Source organism: Castor canadensis, chromosome 2, assembly GCF_047511655.1.
Source record: "Castor canadensis chromosome 2, mCasCan1.hap1v2, whole genome shotgun sequence".
Classification (NCBI taxonomy): domain Eukaryota; kingdom Metazoa; phylum Chordata; class Mammalia; order Rodentia; family Castoridae; genus Castor; species Castor canadensis.
In genome coordinates this window covers 100,304,003-100,321,296 of record NC_133387.1, presented here as the reverse complement: position 1 = coordinate 100,321,296, position 17,294 = coordinate 100,304,003, and the positions used below count along the sequence as shown (strand labels likewise).

The window sequence follows — 17,294 nt, the reverse complement described above, 5'->3', positions numbered from 1 at the left end:
AGGTATATGTTTACCATTAAAGTAGAGTTGTCCACTTCCACCAAGGATCTAAGGCAAGAAAATTAACACAGGAAAACAGCATTGCTCCTCCTCTGTTTTGAGCTGTGATGGGTTGAGGAAGAAAGATTACTGCTCTTTCTTTGTTCTTTTTTTTTTTCAGATGAAAATCAAGCTCTTTATGACTCAAAATGGGCTAGAAGACTGTTGGAAGTAAAAGTTAAAATATCTACTTTATTCTCCTTGCTGATTTATTGGCTGTCCTTTTTATTTATGTATTTTTTGCCATTGGGTGAAGGGAGAAGGCTATCATGATGTACTATTTGCATTCATGTGAGGGAGGCAAAGCAATCTGGAATACAAAAAAAATTTGACTGATACTGCAGGAGTATCAAGGGAAAGAGTAGCCTGCAAGCCTCTGCAATCTCAAACAGGAAATAATCCTGTTTACACACTTAGATCCTTTTACACTTCTAGAGGTATGATTCCAGGATCCCCATCTTGGCACTTAAATAGCCTGGTATGCTGGACAGGAACCCACAGATGGCTCAGAACCTAAGGAGGCACAGGGAATCCTCCCAGGCCTGAGGTCAGTTAGTGAGGGAGAGTTGTGGCTACCCCTGTTTTCTGAGACTTCTGCTGTCTATGATGAACCAGTGTTTTTTTGTTGTTGCTGTCATTTTGTTTTTTCTTTAAAGATTGGTGAGGTGGAGAGAAATCTTCAAACAAATGACTAACACGTGCCTTCAGTCCTGCTTTATTTCCACTCCTTCTACCATAGAGGAAAGCTAAAGTCAGTCTCTGCCTTTGTCATGTCTTCATGATAAGCAACAAGTCTCAGGAAATAGTGAACCCCACCGTCAAATCCGCTAAGAAAATTCTCCAGTTAAGCATGCAAATCTCAAAATACTCTTCAAATCATAATAGCTAATCGTTAACCCACCCACTCTCTTCTTTCATCAAGACACGCAGCGTCTCCACACAAGCGCACCCTGAGCTCCAAGGCACTTCTAGCTGGGTAGGTGGGTAGACTCTTGGCTTACCCAGAATTCTGGAATGTCACAAGGGTTTTCTTTTCTCTGCTTTGCCCTCCCCCACCACCCCCTGCTCCCTGCGATCCTCCTTTTAAGTTACGGGTCCAGGTTAGGTACTTGAAAGCAGCAGATGAATGTGGCCTGGCGGGTTGAGGAAGGAGGGAATATCAGTTTTACGCGTATGGGCCTCTGAAAATAAATCAAGGACACAGACACTTTGTAGTTCAAGGAAAAGCACCACGTTCGAGTCCAGATTCCCAGAGCGGGGTCTTTTGTTTGGGTAGCCTTTCTAAAGTGGCCGATGGGGATGGCAGACTGAGTGGTGGCAGTTCCCGCTACTCAGATTTGGCCCAAGAGCAGATGAGTCCCTTCAAGTGAAAAACCCCGAACTTCCAAAAGCCTCATCCCGCGAGAGAGGGAGTTTCAGGGTTGGCCTGGGGAAACGTAAAAAAAGGAGAGGGAGCCGAGGTTGGAGGTGGGGGCGGCGGGGAACTGAAAGGCCTTAAAAGAAGAAGGGCGCGAGAGAAAGGAAAGGGGAGAGCCTGGATGGGAGGGGATGGGCGCAGGGAGTCGCTGCCTGGGAGTCCCGGAGCGCGCTCGGGGGGCGCCTCGGCGGTGCAGATCGAGCAGGCCGGGAGGGCGCGGGTGACATCACACCCGGGCCCCCTTCCCCTTGCCGGGTGGGTGGGGCCTCTGCGCGCCGAGCGGGCGCGGGGTCAAGGAGGGGGAAGAGGAGGAGCAGGCATGAATGTGTCTGTGTGAGGACTGGGGAGGGGCGGAGGAGGCGGAGGAGGCGGAGGGCGGGGAGGGAGCGCGCGTGGCTCGGGGCTCCCGGGCTCCCCGGCTCCCCCAGCAGCCCCCGACCCCGGCCCGCGACGCGAGGCCTCCTCGCTGCCGCCGCCCGCATCGCAGCTGGGACCCGCTCCCGGAGCGGGGACCCGCTGGGCGGGGGAAGCGCGGGCCCCCAGCGCGGCCTGGAAGGAGGAGAAAGCAAAAGTAAGGCGTGCAGCTCTCCAAGTTTTCCCAACTTCGCCCCCTGCGGCGGCAGGCGTCCTGCCGCTCGGCGCGTCCCCTCGGAGCCCAAGAGTGGCCGAAAGAAAAGGGACGGGGCGGGGGCGGGGGCGGAGGAAGAGGGGGCGCGGGGAAGAGTGGAGAGTCCGCCCGGCCAACATCTGTTAAAACTTGGGGAGGAGGAGCGCGGGGAGGCGGAGGAAGAGGAGAGGAGGGAAGGAGGGAGCGCGCGGGAGGGAAGCGCACAGCCGAGGGACAACTTTTCCACCCCGTGAGTAGCGCCCGCAAGCGCCGGGCCGGGCCGGGCCGGGGGGCTCCTCCAGCCAGCGCGGGCTTCCAGACCGGGATGGGACCTTGTTCCCGAAAGTGGATTGGATGCCGAGAGGGGCAGATGGTGGGGGGCTCTTTTCTTTCTCTTTCTCCTCCCTCCCGCGGTTGAACCGAATCAGAACTGTCACTCAGGGCCTGTGAGTCAGAAGGGATCGGATTACAGATCTCTGAAACCGATGCCGGAGCTGCACGAGCGGGAGGGAGCGGGCAGGGGCCGCGCCACCGGCGCGCTCGCACACTCGCACTCGCGCACACTCGCTGCTCCCACTCGCCCGCGCCGCTCTCCCGCCCTCCCCGCGGCCGCCCGCGCCGCACCATGCCCGCGGCCGGCCCATCCCGCGCCCAGCCTGGCCGATCGCGGTAGCCCGAGCCGCCCGCGGCCGCTAGCAGCCGGGAGCCGTCCGCCCGCGCCCCGGACGCGGGTCTATGGGAAGTTCGGAGTCTTGACAGCCGCCGCCGCCGCAGGTACGTCCCGCCAGAAGTTCTTTGTTTTGCGGGCCCGGGAGCCCGCTCCTGCGGCCGCGGCCGCGCCTCCAGGTCCAGAGGTGGTCCCCAAGCCGGGAAAGGGGTGGCATTAAAATGGCTGTCAAAAGGCTCCCAGATTTAGTGAACCTCCCTTAGGGCGTCGGAGCAAGTCTTTCATTCGCTCCCTTCTACAAGGTCTGCTTCCAAGTGTCTGATCCCCTTGGCGATCCGGAGTAGGATTGCAGAATTTCACGTCGCGGCGGGAGGACGAAGTTGCAGCCGCAGTGCAGCGTCCCGCGCCTCCACTCCCTCCCAAAGGGTTAAAAAGAACTGCGGTGGACTCCAGAGTCCCGGGCTCCTTCCTGCGCGCTGTTGCGCTCTCGAGCTCCGGCGCCTGGTGCGCACGGTCGCCGGCCGGGAGGAAGGAGGTGGCCGGCGCTGTGGGTTAGCGCGGGGACCGCCACTGCTTGGCCGCGGCTGCCGGGCTTTCTCCAGCCTGGGCTTCCCTGCCGACGGTGGGGGTGTGGTGTGAGCGCACAGAGAGAGGCGCGCCTCCGTCGTCAGAGAGGAAAAGTGAAAGTTGTGCCATCTGTGTATGATTTGGGATTCGCTTTTATTTCTTTTCCTTTCCAGGGGTAGCACGAAAAAATAAAAAAATTAAAAATTAAAAAAAGAAGAAGAAGAAAAAGCTTGGCCCTTGCAGTAATCATTTAAGAGGCCGCATTTGCACAGAGCAGAGTTGGGTATGAATCACTCTGCAGGGGACAGTTACTTTCTTCAGTTGCAGAGGGAAAAGGCGCGGGAGGAGGAAGAGAAGGAGTAAATACCGAGCCCAAACTTGGGGAGTTGGTGAAGTGACTTTTAAGCAGATTGCCAGATGTGGACGCTCCACTCCACAGCGGCCCTTGATCCTTTTGTAACCCTTGTGCTCATGGCGCTGAGTGCACCTTTTTCAGTAAGATGCCATCCCAGGGCAGCCTCAGGGCCCCTGGCTCCCCATGCTGACTCAGGGTGGAAAGTCCATTTAGGAGGTTTCCTCCGCTGCTGTTCGTCCTGCCCCCCAACTTCTCACGTCCCTGGTGTAGACTGCCGGATAGATTCTGGCCTGGGGTACAGTGCTCATGGCCCTCTGCCAATTTAGATGTACATATATTTATGTAAAACATTTTCTCCCAGCTCTTTGCCAGCTGTTCCACATTTTCCAGCTGCCACTTCAGTTTGAAATGATGGACTGTCCACATCTCCCGGTAAAAGAGCCCTTTAGTGAGAGGTCCGGAGGGCCGGCCGCTGTGCAAATACAGGGGCAGTGCCATTAGCCCCGCTGATATTCCTAGTTCTAGAAAAACACCTCCTGCTCTCCCTTTCCTCTCCAACATCTCTTCCTCAATTAGTCTTTCCAGAGCACAGTAGATACACTTCTCTGAAAATTCAAGTAATTAGGCCTTTCCCTTCTAAAGTGATTTTGCACAAAATTTGGATGAGGCCTTTTTTTTTTTTTTAAGATCCTTGAAATGTGTGTCTGGTGGAAATAAATTAACTTTTAGAAAGAAGAGTTGCCGGCGGCTTGAGTGCATTGGGCATGGCTGGTGTGGGCGTCTGTGCCATGGCCATCTGAAATGATCTCGTTTCAGTGTATTTAAGGCAAGAACTAGCCATCCTTCCCAAGTCACACTTTTTTTGTTGTTTGATGTCTTCGCACTTTATAGACCAAAATCTTCAAGAATTGGTCTAAAGTATTAATTTGGAATATTTATGTAATTGCTCTGTAATTTGAAAAGGTGCCTTATTGATTGATTTCTGTAATTATTTCATTTAGGTTTTAAATTAAAAATTAATAATAGTCTGACAGTTTCTTAATTACATGTGTCAAGATTATTTTGAAGAAAGAAAATGCTGTGTTTTAAAATAGTGAAATAACCTCAAAAATCTCTTCATTTTTTTCTAAAGCAGAATAGTATTTCATTTGAGGGGATATATGAAAGCAATGGTGATTGGTTTTAACAATGTGAACTGTGTGAAGTATCTAAAGAATTTGTTTATGTTAGGAAATATTGATCTTAACAGCCTGGTACACGAACACATTGGCCAGTTAGATTATAGTCAAAGCTAAAACAAACATAAAATAACATTTAAATTAGTTGCAATAGCATATTTATACAGAGCAGAGAGTTTATTTTACACTAAAAGCTACTTAATTAGGGACTCTCTGCCTAAGGGAAGAACCTTTCAGGGTATATAATTCTTAAAGTCAGTCTAGGGAGGCTTTGGTTTAAGATGCGTGAATGCATCAATGTGAGAGATGTCTAGTGAAATTTCACACAAGCAGAAACACTTTTAAAGGTATACATTGCGTTATTAATACACTAGTGGGTTAGCCCAGTTGCCCACCAGTCTCCCCCCACACTGCTTTTAACGTGCTTGTATTCCTTGACTGAATCCTGACATATACATGTTTTTGTTGTATATCTAATTTGCAAAGGACCACAGACAGAAATGAGAAAATTCAGCGCTGATGAAAAATGGCTTTGTTGAGTTATTTCATTACTTATTTAATGAAAGAATTGTTAATTTATCAATTTGATGCCCAAGTCTAAAAGTTGGACTTTCCTTTGTTTCTTAGCCAGGGAAGTTTCCTTAATTACCTGCATGCTGAAGGGTTTCAGACTTCCTCTGGGCTTAGGCATTTAGAAGTCCTTCCTTCTATGTAAGGTATCCTGCTTCCTGAGCTCCCCTCCCCCCTTTTCTGAGGCTAGAGTTTGGGAGCTCTGAAAGGAAACAATTTAATGATCATTGTTGCATGCACTCACTTACATGGAGACAGTAATGTACTAGGAAAAACCAGTCTTGAAGGAGAAGTGAATCAATGAGTCATGAAATGCTCAAGAAAACCTTAGTAATGGAATGTTAATGCTTTTAGACTACAGTAGATTATGTTAAAAGTCAGACTTTTCTTCTTTTTGCAATTGTTGTAAATCCCTAGCTAAAGGATTCTTTGAAGGAGGTTTTAGTTCTGCTGGCATTCATATACTGAGGTCGGTCTGATTTGTTTTGGAAGATCCAGGAAATTTTCTGCCAACTTATATTATGAGAGGCAATTAAAATGCTGAGATGACTACAGAAGAAACAAATGCATACATATTTGTTAAACAAAAGAGTCCACTGTAATAATTTCAGGTTGTCTTCTCATTAAAGGTTTGGGAGAAGCTGCTGCCCTTCTCTTCGTGTTGTCATTTTTCTAGATGAAAATTGATGTGTTCTAAGTTTCAAAGCAAATAAAGGGGGAAAGAATAAACAACAACAGGGCAGGAGTATTGCTGCAAACTTTTTCAAGTACTTTCGGTATATTTTTCATCTTTACTTTTATTTGATGGGCCTGTGAAATAGAGCTGTAGACTGGCGAAGACTTTAAATGAAATTTCACACTTTGATGATTTTTTTTAAACTTTGATATATTGACAGCAAAAGGAGCTGCAAAGCTTTTATATAACTTGAGCAGTAACGCCAAGCAGCAGTCAAACGTCTCCATGCATTTGTGTTTAACTGCAGAAGAAAAGCATGTCCATGGGCGGCAGAGGTTCTTATCAACCCCCTAATCCCAGATCCCAGCAAACCTTGAGGGCATGCCTCAGATCTTGCTGAAATCACTGTGGACTCTCACAGTTTGCAGATTAAATATGCTATGTGTTCCTGGCTCCAACAACAGTTTTATGAGCTCACTAAGCTTCCTGTTTTAAGATCCTTTTCTTAAGTTTTTAGGACCTGCTAAAGGCAATGCTGTCTGGAATAAGTGGTACTTGTTAATTTAGAGACACTTTAGATATTTCATTCTCTCTTTTAAAAAATTGACGAAATTATTATTTTTCGAAAAGCTAATTACATTGGGAAGAGGGAGGAGAGCTGTTGGAAAGAAATTGAATGTTAAATGTGTTTGTGAGTGCGTTTGATTGCAAACTTTACGTGGTTTTATGGCACTTTTCCTTTGCCTGGCCCTTGGAAATTAGACTTTTTCCATTTGTAATTCTAAATGCACTATATTTTAGTGCCAAATTTCTTAGCTACTCATTACCACTTTTTTTTTTTTTTTAAATGTGAAAGTGTTTTTTGTTCTGGGTGTGTATATTTCAACCCGACAAAATGTCTCAGAAAATCTATGGCTTTCTAAAGAAGCTGAATGAAAAAGCCATTACGTACTTAATAAGGTGGCACTGGAACAGGTCAGCCCCCTCCTGAAAGACAATATTGTGTCCAGTTCCACGTCTGGATCTGTGGTATCTATAGTTCTGTCCTCCTATATGGTGCTCTTGCATTTTGTGTAAGAGTCATAATTAAAAAAGAAAATACTTACATCATTGTCCAGCACCATGTCATATCATTCCCAAGAGAACCAGAGCCAATTTTGTATTTAAAGGTTATTCAATGAATGAAATTGTGAAAGCCCATTTGTCAAAGTACTGCATGGTTTCTGTTAGTTTTCAAGCCCCAAATTCATTGTCTGCCCCGTCCAGCCATTAGTCATCAGTGTATTAGTGCTGCCTTCAGGCCACACTGCCCAGCACTTCTTCACACCATTATAGCTCTGAAAGTGTACTCTGTCGACTTGTAGAATTACTGCTCTGATTTCCGCTTGGCTGGCTTTGAGGTAAGTCCCCTCCCTACCTTCTAGCTGACTGTAATCCTTGCTTTCTTTTAAAGCTCCTTTCCAGAGATTTAGGGGAAAACTTTCTTAAGGACTGTGTTGGCATCATAGTGTGGTTTTCTGTGGCATGCACTGCCAATATAAATTGTACCTGCAGTAAACTGGATGGATTGCTGGCCTGAAACAGCTAGAGGGGCTTTTCTTTACTTTGTTTTTGAAGGAGGGGGGCCATCAGTGGGGGTGGAGTGCTAGCACAGGAGGATCATTTTACTCAGAAGTATTTGACTGTGTCCTTGTGTAATTTTTATAGTCCAGAATTAAATTAATTAAATAATGGAAGATAAGGGCCATTTTTCAAAAGAAAAAACTTGAAATAGCTTCAGAATGCAGTGTGAAGTAATATTTGCTTATTTTCCTGTGGAAATTTTTAACTTCAGGTGCTTTGACTTTTTTTTTTTTTTTTGAACGTTGCATAAAATGCCTAACAAGACTCCAGAGTGCTTTACATTACAAACTATCGATTTTTGCAAAAGGGACTGAAAACTCACTATTTAGATGAAAGATAAGTTTCAAATTGCAGTAATGAAGGAATGAGGCAGTTAAACCCTGTTATTGATTTCATTTTGTGATATTTTTTAAAAGAATAATTCATTCCAAAGTAAGTTATCAGTGTGTAGAGAAATTTCATCCAGCTGCTTAAGAATGAAAAGCCTGAATGACTCAGATATACGGAAACCGGGACTCCAGTGCCCAGATGTGTGGGTCAGGCCACAGCACTTCAGGACAGCATCTGCTGTTTAAACTGTGGATTTTAAAATGAAATTCCATATCAGAGATGTCATTGGGAGAGTGTGTAGTAATTTGGTGTAAGTTGAATTCACAATTTTGTTCATGCAAAGGGTCGAAAATAAGAGAGCTGTAGAATGCTGTCTATCTGTGGGTAAGCTAAATTCAGTGGATAAGTGGACCATTGAATATTGTTTTTTAAACAAAGTAAGCCTTAATTTAAAATTTCTTAAATTTGAAAAATACAGCTTTTAAATTGAAGGTGAGATTTAAGAATCAAAAGTTGAAAAGTTAGGGGGATAAACAGGAGTATCTTTGGCTTATTTGTAGCTGATTTGAACACCTAGGAGGTATTGATCAATTATTGTAATGGCTTAAAAGTCAAGTGCTAGTCAAAGAACATGCAGTCTATTCTCTTCAGCTTTATTGCAAAGACAGACAGACATGCATGGAACCCAAAGTTAGAGAAGTTCCATAAGATGAATTAAAAAAATTTTTTTTCTGAAAATTTGGGAAAAACTTTTAATTCCTACAAACCTCAGTAAAGCAAGACAAGTCATGATGTTTGTGATATCTGTGTGTTTAAGGGGAATACAGCTTTCATGAGTTTAACTGATCTGTAGACTGATGACTACTTTCAGATCTATGTTTCTGAGAAGGATTTTTTGTATCCACTAGCCAGCAGAAAGTGGGGTCAGTTAGCTGCACATTGTTGCTCATTTTTTAATGGCACCTACCATGTAGTGTGTCTCCTGCAAAGCCTAACCAAATCTCAAGGGGCTGATGTTTTATTTAGAGTTTTGAAAAATGCAGAATGGTAATGAGTATTAAATGGTGACCTCATACTCCCCTCAAATATTTGTCCAAAAGTACTTTTGGCAGCTGAGAAAGAGGGGCTCATGATCTTCTACATACACAAGACAGAAAAGTAAAACTAGTGCACAAAAATATCATTTGTGATTTCAACTGTAACAGCAATGATTACTTTCATGCTGCATAGGCTTTGTAGCAGTTGAAGTTAGATGGTAGATAGATTTTTAAAAGTTCAGACATAGTTAATTTATTAAAACCAGACTCACGCAATCCATAGCCAGGCAACTATTTCCTCTTACAGAAATTCCATTTTGGGGTATCTGTCATTAACACTGCTTATATGCAATCAGAAGCATCAGAAATACAGGGAAAAGAAAACAGTTGAAAACAATAGACAGTATATTGGGGGAGCCTTCAGCTCTCTTAAGGGCATCTTGGACAGATAGCAGCTTTCTTACTTGTAGTTAAGGGTTCAGGCTTTCCTGATCATGGGAAAAATAATCCTATAAAGGTAAAATAATTGTACATTCAGAAATACTGCAGTTAAAAATTCATGAAGATTTCATTAAGAACTTATGAAGTTGGGCTGCTTTTCCTGCAGAAGGAGGAAGGCAGTTCAGGCAGGCTGGGAGAGAAAGCCTTGGAAATTTTGGGATCTGTTGACTGTCACAGAACTTAGGCATACTTAATTGATTTTAGGTCCAGAAAGATATTTGAACCCAAGAACCCAAGAAAACATCAGCCTTCTTACAAACCTATAAGAGGTTTTCTCCCATGCTGTTAAGCATCTCATCTTAAACTCATCTACATTTTGCTCATTGAACCTCAAGACTTCCAGAATTCATCCAAATGTTAAAGCGGGTGTCAGCTTGTGCTTCCTGCTTTTTGTGAAAGAAATTTCTCTTCCTGAAGGATCTCTTTAGGAAATGAGTTATTTAATAGCTATAGGGAGGCATAAATATTTAATAGAAATTTTACCTAAACGATTGCTCTAAGAGTAGCATCCTGAAGTAGCAGCTGACCTGCCAATAATAAAGTGTGAAGGAGGTGTTACTTTTCAGTAACACAGGAGAGTGGGACTGCCTCAGAAATCTTTACTCAGGATGGTTTCTTCTGGAATTTTGAAGCACCTAACACATTACAGAGAGCATTTAGTTTATCAGTATATAGCAGGTGTAAATAAATGTGATTTTTCTGGAAAGCCCTATTCCTGGAGCAGTAGCTCCCTAAACTGCAAGAAATAATGTCTCCTTTCAGGCCTAATGCTGGTGCCATTCACATATGTTGCTTGACTTCTGGAATGTCTTCTTTTTCTCATGGCCGGTAGCTGTTCTGTCTTAGAAACTGATTAGGTTATCATTAGACTTTTTAACTTAGTTGTTTTAAATCTTTAAATGTGTTAATTAAAAAAAAATCAAAGAGCTGTTGTCCAGGTTCAAACAACTTAAAAATAAAACCAAGTGGATTAGGGAAATAAATGAAGCACCAAGTCTGCTGTTCAGGACGGATGCTTTTGCAGTTTGTAAAAACAAGCTTCAGCTCAGCTTAGTCATTTCAGTTCAAACAGCACTTTAAATGCTGGCTTTAGCACTGGTGCTTTCTTTTTAAAAATTTAATTGTTCACATTGTGAAAAGGAATCCTGCTTGCTAGTGGGTTGGAGGTTTCACTGCAGAGACCTGCAAGGGAACAGACTGATTTTTGCACATTTTTTCCAGAATTGTGTTTCTTTTCAACATGCTCACTGTTTGCTACTGCATGGAGCCTCTGTGGTGGTTAAGATTGGGCTTAATTAACACTGTAGTGCGCCATGGAGTGCTTCCCTGATAGACAGTAAGGTCTGACCATCCACAGCACCTGAAGTTTTGTGTGTCAGGCACACACACATTGGTTTCTTGTAAACTTTTCCAGTGTTCCCCAATGTTTTATTATAATGCAGCCCCCCCACTACACACACACACACACACACACACACAACCTGTCGCAGCAGCACTGCCAGGGACCTGGAAAGTTGCATCTCCCTGAATTTGACTAACACCAGCCATCTGAATGCAACCAGGGTCCCAGTCTACAACTGCCTGCTGAGCGTGTTGCAGGGCCAACTGGAGAGAGTTTGTAGATAGATGTTCACGATCATTCCGAGGAGCAGGGTAACTTGCTGCACTCTACTTCTGAGCACCGCGGAGGGACTGCAGGCTGTGCAGGCGGGACAGCCACCCCGCTGGCGCTGTTCCACCCCGCGGCCCGGCTGGCGCACAGGCATTGTCTCCCGGAGGCTGCCTCTGGAATGCGGATCAAAGCACAGCCTGGGACACCTCCTCGGCCCCGGGCACCCGGGCACTTGGGGTTGCAGGCGCACTGATGGGGGCGCGGGCCCGAGCGCTCGGCGTGGGCTCCCGCGCTGATGTAATGATGATGGATGCGGTGCACCCACGGCGCTCCCACGGCCCCGCGCTGCTAATGAATTGGCCTCGCCGCCGCGCGGGCATGGACGGCCGGCGGGACTTGAGCCGTTGCGCGGGGAAAGTGCTCAGAGGCGTGGAAGGCATGCTTTGCAACCTCCTGAGGTGTCCGATGCCAAACAGAATGGAGCGCAACCCCCTGCACGACCCAAGTCACCATCCCAAATGCCGACTCCCGTTTGTAAAGATGAGCCATTGCTTTGGGGCTTTGGGGGCTGCCCCTCTCCCTCTCTTCCTTTGACTCCAAAGAGGTCTTGGGGGCATTTCGTGTGAAAGTGCTGTTAAAATGTAGGTCCTTCTTAAGAATCCTCGAATTTGGTAAATGGTTCCCCCCCCTCTTTTTTTTTTCCTTGCTCATTTGCGATTGCGAACCTGTGCTACAGCAATCACCTGGTCAGCGGCTCCAGGTCTCCTTTTAGATAGAGGAAAGCAGAGTTATAATTCAGGAAGAAAAGAAGCACCTGCAGGCAGGTTGCTAGCAGAAGAGGGATTACTGTTAAAAATAGAGTCTGGAATTAATTGTGCCCAGGGTTTTGGCCTCTGGGAAATACAAAAGGTTTAGGTGTAGTTGAATGGGAAAAGCCTTGACTGACAAGCTTTCAGGAAGGAATGTGCATCCTTCTCTTTTACCTATGAGACCTCAGGCGGAAGGAGGCACAGAGTTTATGAAGCAGTTTTCCTTGGTGGCAGGTCCCCCACTCTCTTCCCCTTTTTTCTTTTTCTTTCATATACTCAAGCTGCTAGGACTGAAGCATCAGCCACAAACTTTTTCTTTTTCTTTTATCATTGAGCACGAAAAATCAAGGGGCATGCCAGCTGAGGTCCAGTGTCGCATGAAGGGGCGAAGGGGGGACAGTGTGGAGTCTTAAGCAAAGAAACTGTACCAGATCGGGGGGAAGAAGTCTCATTTCATTCACATCTGAAAAACTGTGGCATGTTTTCCTTAGAGAGCGGTCTTTGAAGTGAAGCAGAACTTTTTTTCTCTTGATACTTAAGTTCTAAATTCTTTATTAAAAAACTCCAGGTTTCAAGGCTTTTATCCTTTGTTTTTTGGGGGCTTTTTGGCAGTTACTGGGGTTTGAACTCATGGCTTCACACTTACTAGGCAGGTGCGCTACCACTTGAAACACGCTGCTAGCCCTTTTTTGTGTTGGGTATTTTTGAGATCGGGTCTGGCAAACCATTTGCCCTAGGTGGCCTCGAACCGCCATCCTCCTGATTTCTACCTCCCCACATAGTTAGGATTACAGGTGTGAGCCATGGTTGCCTGAATTCCACCAGGCATTTTTACTGGTCACTTCTACATCTGATACTTTAATGAATCAACTCAGTACTGAGTTTCCAGACCCCTTCTTGGCCGGTGAAAAGCCACCATAGCTGTGAGAAGCAGAAACCCTTTCCTGCTCATTGAGGGACTCTTCTGCACAGTTTGTTGGGGCGTGGGTGTCCAGAATGTTAGAACTTTCACTTTATAACTGACAGGGACAATGTTGTGCTTTTTATCAGTAAAATAAACTGATATAATTTATAGGGATATACAGGAAGCAGGTGTCTGCCTTGGCAAGTTGCCATTTTCATAGCCCTGTTCCAAGCATCAACCACACTTTTAAATAATTAGTTACTAACTAATGAGATCCAAAAAATAAGTTGTCAAAATAGAAGAAGGGGGTAGACTCTTAAGTGACCAAGGGCCTATTTTTTAAAAAAAAAAATCCATTTCAAACATGGATAGGAATTAGTATTCTCTAAGACCATTAATTAGTGGATTTCAGGCAGTGCCTGGAGCTTTACCTCTTCTCACTTGAGCCTCTCTATCCTGATGAATTCTGGGAGGGTTTATTGCTTTGTTAAAGTGAAGTCCTTTACCTTGAGGGAAAACCCAAGAACTCTACAAAAACCAAGTTTGTGAAGGAACTTTGGTGACTTATCTCCTGACTACTGTTAATTAGCTTCCTCCACTATGAAGGAGACTTTGTTCTTACCAGGAATCCCACCCATCTCTTTCTCTTGATGGGGTTTTCTGCCCCTTTGCCTCTTTCTGGATGTAGTTTTGACTTGGTAGGCTCTCTCCAAATTCCACTAATAAAACTGAATATGTGTTTTGGAGAAAACAGTTGTAATGCAGCAAGTGCCTGCTTATCCCAAGTAGTTAAGAATGGATTAAGGATTCCTGTTAAAGCTTTTAATTTTTATATAATTTGCCAGTTTTCAAATAAACACAGGATAAAGAAGAACATTTATGATACTAGCCCCTGGTGACTAAAATTCAAGACACTGCAGACTCAGGAGTCACAGGGTCACCAATGTGATCAGTTATGTAGTCAGTAAACATTCTTATCTATGCTCGGTGCTGGGAAGGTGGAAATCTTGTCCTCATGGGGCTTACAATCTGGAGTGGGGAGATGGATGTTCAGCAAAGACTTTTGCAGATGAAGAGTTCATGGTCACACAGAACGGTTGTTTGAGATGTTTAGTGAGCCTGACAATCAGTAATGCTTGTTAAAATTCATGTTCCCTGGTGGCACTTTACAAGACAAATGCATTGCACCAGAAATTGAACCCAGGGGTCAGAATTCAGGATATGGTGGTACATCCTTGTAATCACAGCTTTCTGAGGCAGAAGGATTGTGAGTTTGAGGCCAGCCTGGGCTACATAGCTAGACCTAGTATCAAAAAAACCAAAACAACAACAACAACAAAAATAAACTAAAAAAACCAAACCAAAACAAAAAAGATATTTGTATCAATTCTGGGGAATGATTACAACCAAAGAATCATTCTGAGACTGTTAAAGTTAGAACTGACTGTCAAACATTTATCTTTTATAGATTTTTTATCCAGATTCATAGAAAAGCTTTGGAGAGCCTATGATCCCTTGGAAGTGTGTTTCTGAGAGACATTCTTTAAATATTACCACATTCTTAAAGAAGATGTGCTCCTCCTTCCCAAAGAAAAAAGGTTAAATGCTCCTTACTGTGCAATTCTGTCATTTGACAGATGGCACAACTGAGATTCAGCAACAGGATTGCTTGAGGTTGCTTGCTGGACAGCTCCAGGGACCATTTTCAGGTGGCCCTGCCCTTTGGACCTGGGCACAGGGACAGCTTTGCTGAGGGACCTCAGTAGCCCCTTCACTCTTTTAGTCTTTGTTTCTAAAGATGGTTCTTTGTGGGATGGTTCTGAATTTGAAGTGGATCTTGCAATTGATATGGAAATTTAACGTAGTGTTTCTTTTTTCTTTTTATTCCACAAAAGCTGTTCTTAATAACTTGTGTGTTTTACAATGAATGACACTGGTTAATCTCCGAAAAGAAATGGAAGTTAGTGGAAGAGCTGGTACCCACAGGGCCATGTGGCTTCTGGTTCTTAAGCCTTCTAGTGACTTGAATTCCAGGTCAAGGGGAAGTTTCTGTACATTGAAGAATTTACAGTTCCTTTGCAAATATGGGCTAAAAGTGACTAAACCTGTTTCCTCTGCCATCTTAACTTTTTTTTAGCCGGGTAAGCAGTTGCTTATTTTATTTCAGTAATCACTGTTTTGGTTGAATACTGTAGCACCTGCTACATGGAGAAAAATAAGCAGATGACTAGACTACATGAAATGCCCACCATGGGGGTTAAAATCTAGATAACTTGAAGAAAACATGCCAAGGAGAGGACTTTTCACCTTTTCTTGTATTCTTTGTAAGTGTAGGACAAGAATGAAAAGAATAACATGAACTAAAGGGAGTGAAAATTGATGAATGATGAGTTGGAGCTACTATCACATGATTGAAGCTAGTGAAAGACAGATAAACTGAACTTGTAGGTAGTCGAATTTTCATATTTCCCAAATGACCCCAGCCTTTGCTGTCTGTGATCTTTTGACTTTTCCTTGTAGGATGGAGAGCATGTTTTAAAAATGTAATTCAAATGAATTGGAATGTTCTCGTTTCAAGAGAACATAAAGAATATGGTTTACCTGGATGATTTTGGATTAATAAGCAGATTGAAATTCAGCTATTTTAGTGAAAGAAGCAAAAATCCCTACTGCTTAGCTCAAATTATTTAGAACTTTGAGTAGGGCTTGGATATGTGAAATTGTCAGATGCTCTTTAAAATATCTTAATAATAATTTAAAACCTTCCTCTGGCTTGAAAGCTGTCTTAATGTCCTTTCCCATAAGGTGGCCACCTGAAGAGAAATGTGTACACATGGCTTAAAAGAGTAATGGTGACACTAAAGACATTGCTGAAAATTGACGATATGATAACAAATGCTCAGGAGGAACTTGAGAAAATTTCCACATTCTGGTCATTTCCCACTGTTCTTATGTGTGTGGATAGCATTTCACTGGTCAGTTAATAAAACTTTGAGACATTTTTGCCAGAAAACCTGTGGAGAAGGGTCACTCAGATTTTGAATTTTTGCTAAAGCTTTAGAATTTTGGCATTAGCTTCTCAGGTGACAGGTGCAGCAGTCTTTGGCTGAGGTTTTTTTCTCACCCTTTTGGGAAGCTGATGGCACTGTGGTATTTTGCAGGCATTCCTCCTCAAGAGAACTGAAGTAATGAGAAGACATCATGGAGGCCCAGTCTCACAGCTCCACGACCACTGAGAAGAAGAAAGCTGAGAATTCCATCGTGAGATGCTCTGCTCGAACAGATGTCAGCGAGAAGGCCGTGGCCTCTAGCACCACTTCCAATGGTGAGTAGCCAAGCACACAGTCATGTCTGCATTTCTTGTGGATTGACCATTTGCACTAGGACCCAGTGTTTGCTTTATCTATAAGAGGGTGGAGAGTAGGGTGGGGATGTGGAATGAGCAGGCTTTAGTAATCTCTGTTTTGGCATTCAACCTACACATTTTCTTCTAAATTTTCTCATTGGCATTTTGGAGATCATCTTGATTAGTCTGGCAAGAGTTCAGAATGCATTGCATTTCACATGGAATGTCTATACTAGTTGAAATAATTCATTATTACAAAAGACACAAAAGTTGTATTGTCGAAATTTGTGGTAGGGTCTTCCTGCACCCACAAATTTTAAGTCATGTACTCTAAAGGATTTCAAAATGTAATAGTTGAACCTTAAGGTAGCATAAGTTACTGAGATGGATTTTGTTGTTTGCTTGTGCAGATTTAATTTACTTAACTGTTTTCAGAGATAACATAGAGTCACCTTCACTACATGTTGTATTTTTAAATTTTAAGCAAAGTATTGAGAGCAATTTCAGTTCAACCATGGAGTATTGAAAATAAATTCCAGACCCCCTGTGGTAAAAACAGTCTGAATAGGTTAGTGGTGACCTTTGTTTTCTTTCCAGACTTTTCCATGAGGTAAGCCATTAATGCCTTTACTTTTTGTAGATTTCACAGCCATTCTTAGCTTCCCTGAATTTCACTCCACTTTTCCATGTGCCCTTAGGAAAAGTTAGCTGGCTGCCTCTCCCAGGTCCTGGATATCCTGGTTCATATCTGGGCTCCCTGACTTACACGAGCCAAACTGCACTTCCCTCCCTATGGGCTTATAATTTATTTATTCTGAGAAGACGTTATGTGGTTGATTTACATTTTTTTAAGTGCGTAGTTGGAACATCAAAATCTGCTTTGAAAGATAACTGAAACCCAGAACCCTCACATCTGAGGGCAAGCATTGCTGAGGTGCATGGCTGATGTTCTGTGGCCATTCATGGCTTCTGTTCTGCCCTCCTTCACCTGGGTCATGAGTGAGCACTGCTGGCTGTGCCAGGAGAGGAGACAGTTGGCTGTCACACCCGTGGGCT

General features: G+C 44.0%; 1 protein-coding gene across 12 annotated transcripts in view; it reads left to right on the top strand.

Moving 5' to 3' along the window:
• The first annotated feature begins 2,705 nt into the window (after positions 1–2,705).
• The window catches only part of Gli3 (GLI family zinc finger 3), a 261,013-nt gene continuing 246,424 nt past the window's right edge, over positions 2,706–17,294 (top strand). For 6 of the 12 annotated variants that reach the window (XM_074065370.1, XM_074065377.1, XM_074065368.1 and 3 more), the window contains exon 1: positions 16,092–16,217. Coding sequence is in view for 2 of the 12 variants with exons in the window: in XM_020152773.2 (XP_020008362.1) it covers positions 16,094–16,217 (124 nt within the window). In the remaining 10 variants the exon portion in view is untranslated. Of the gene's footprint in view, positions 2,838–16,053; positions 16,218–17,294 lie in introns of those variants that run through there. The other 6 variants (XM_020152773.2, XM_074065365.1, XM_074065371.1 and 3 more) reach the window with 4 other exon arrangements.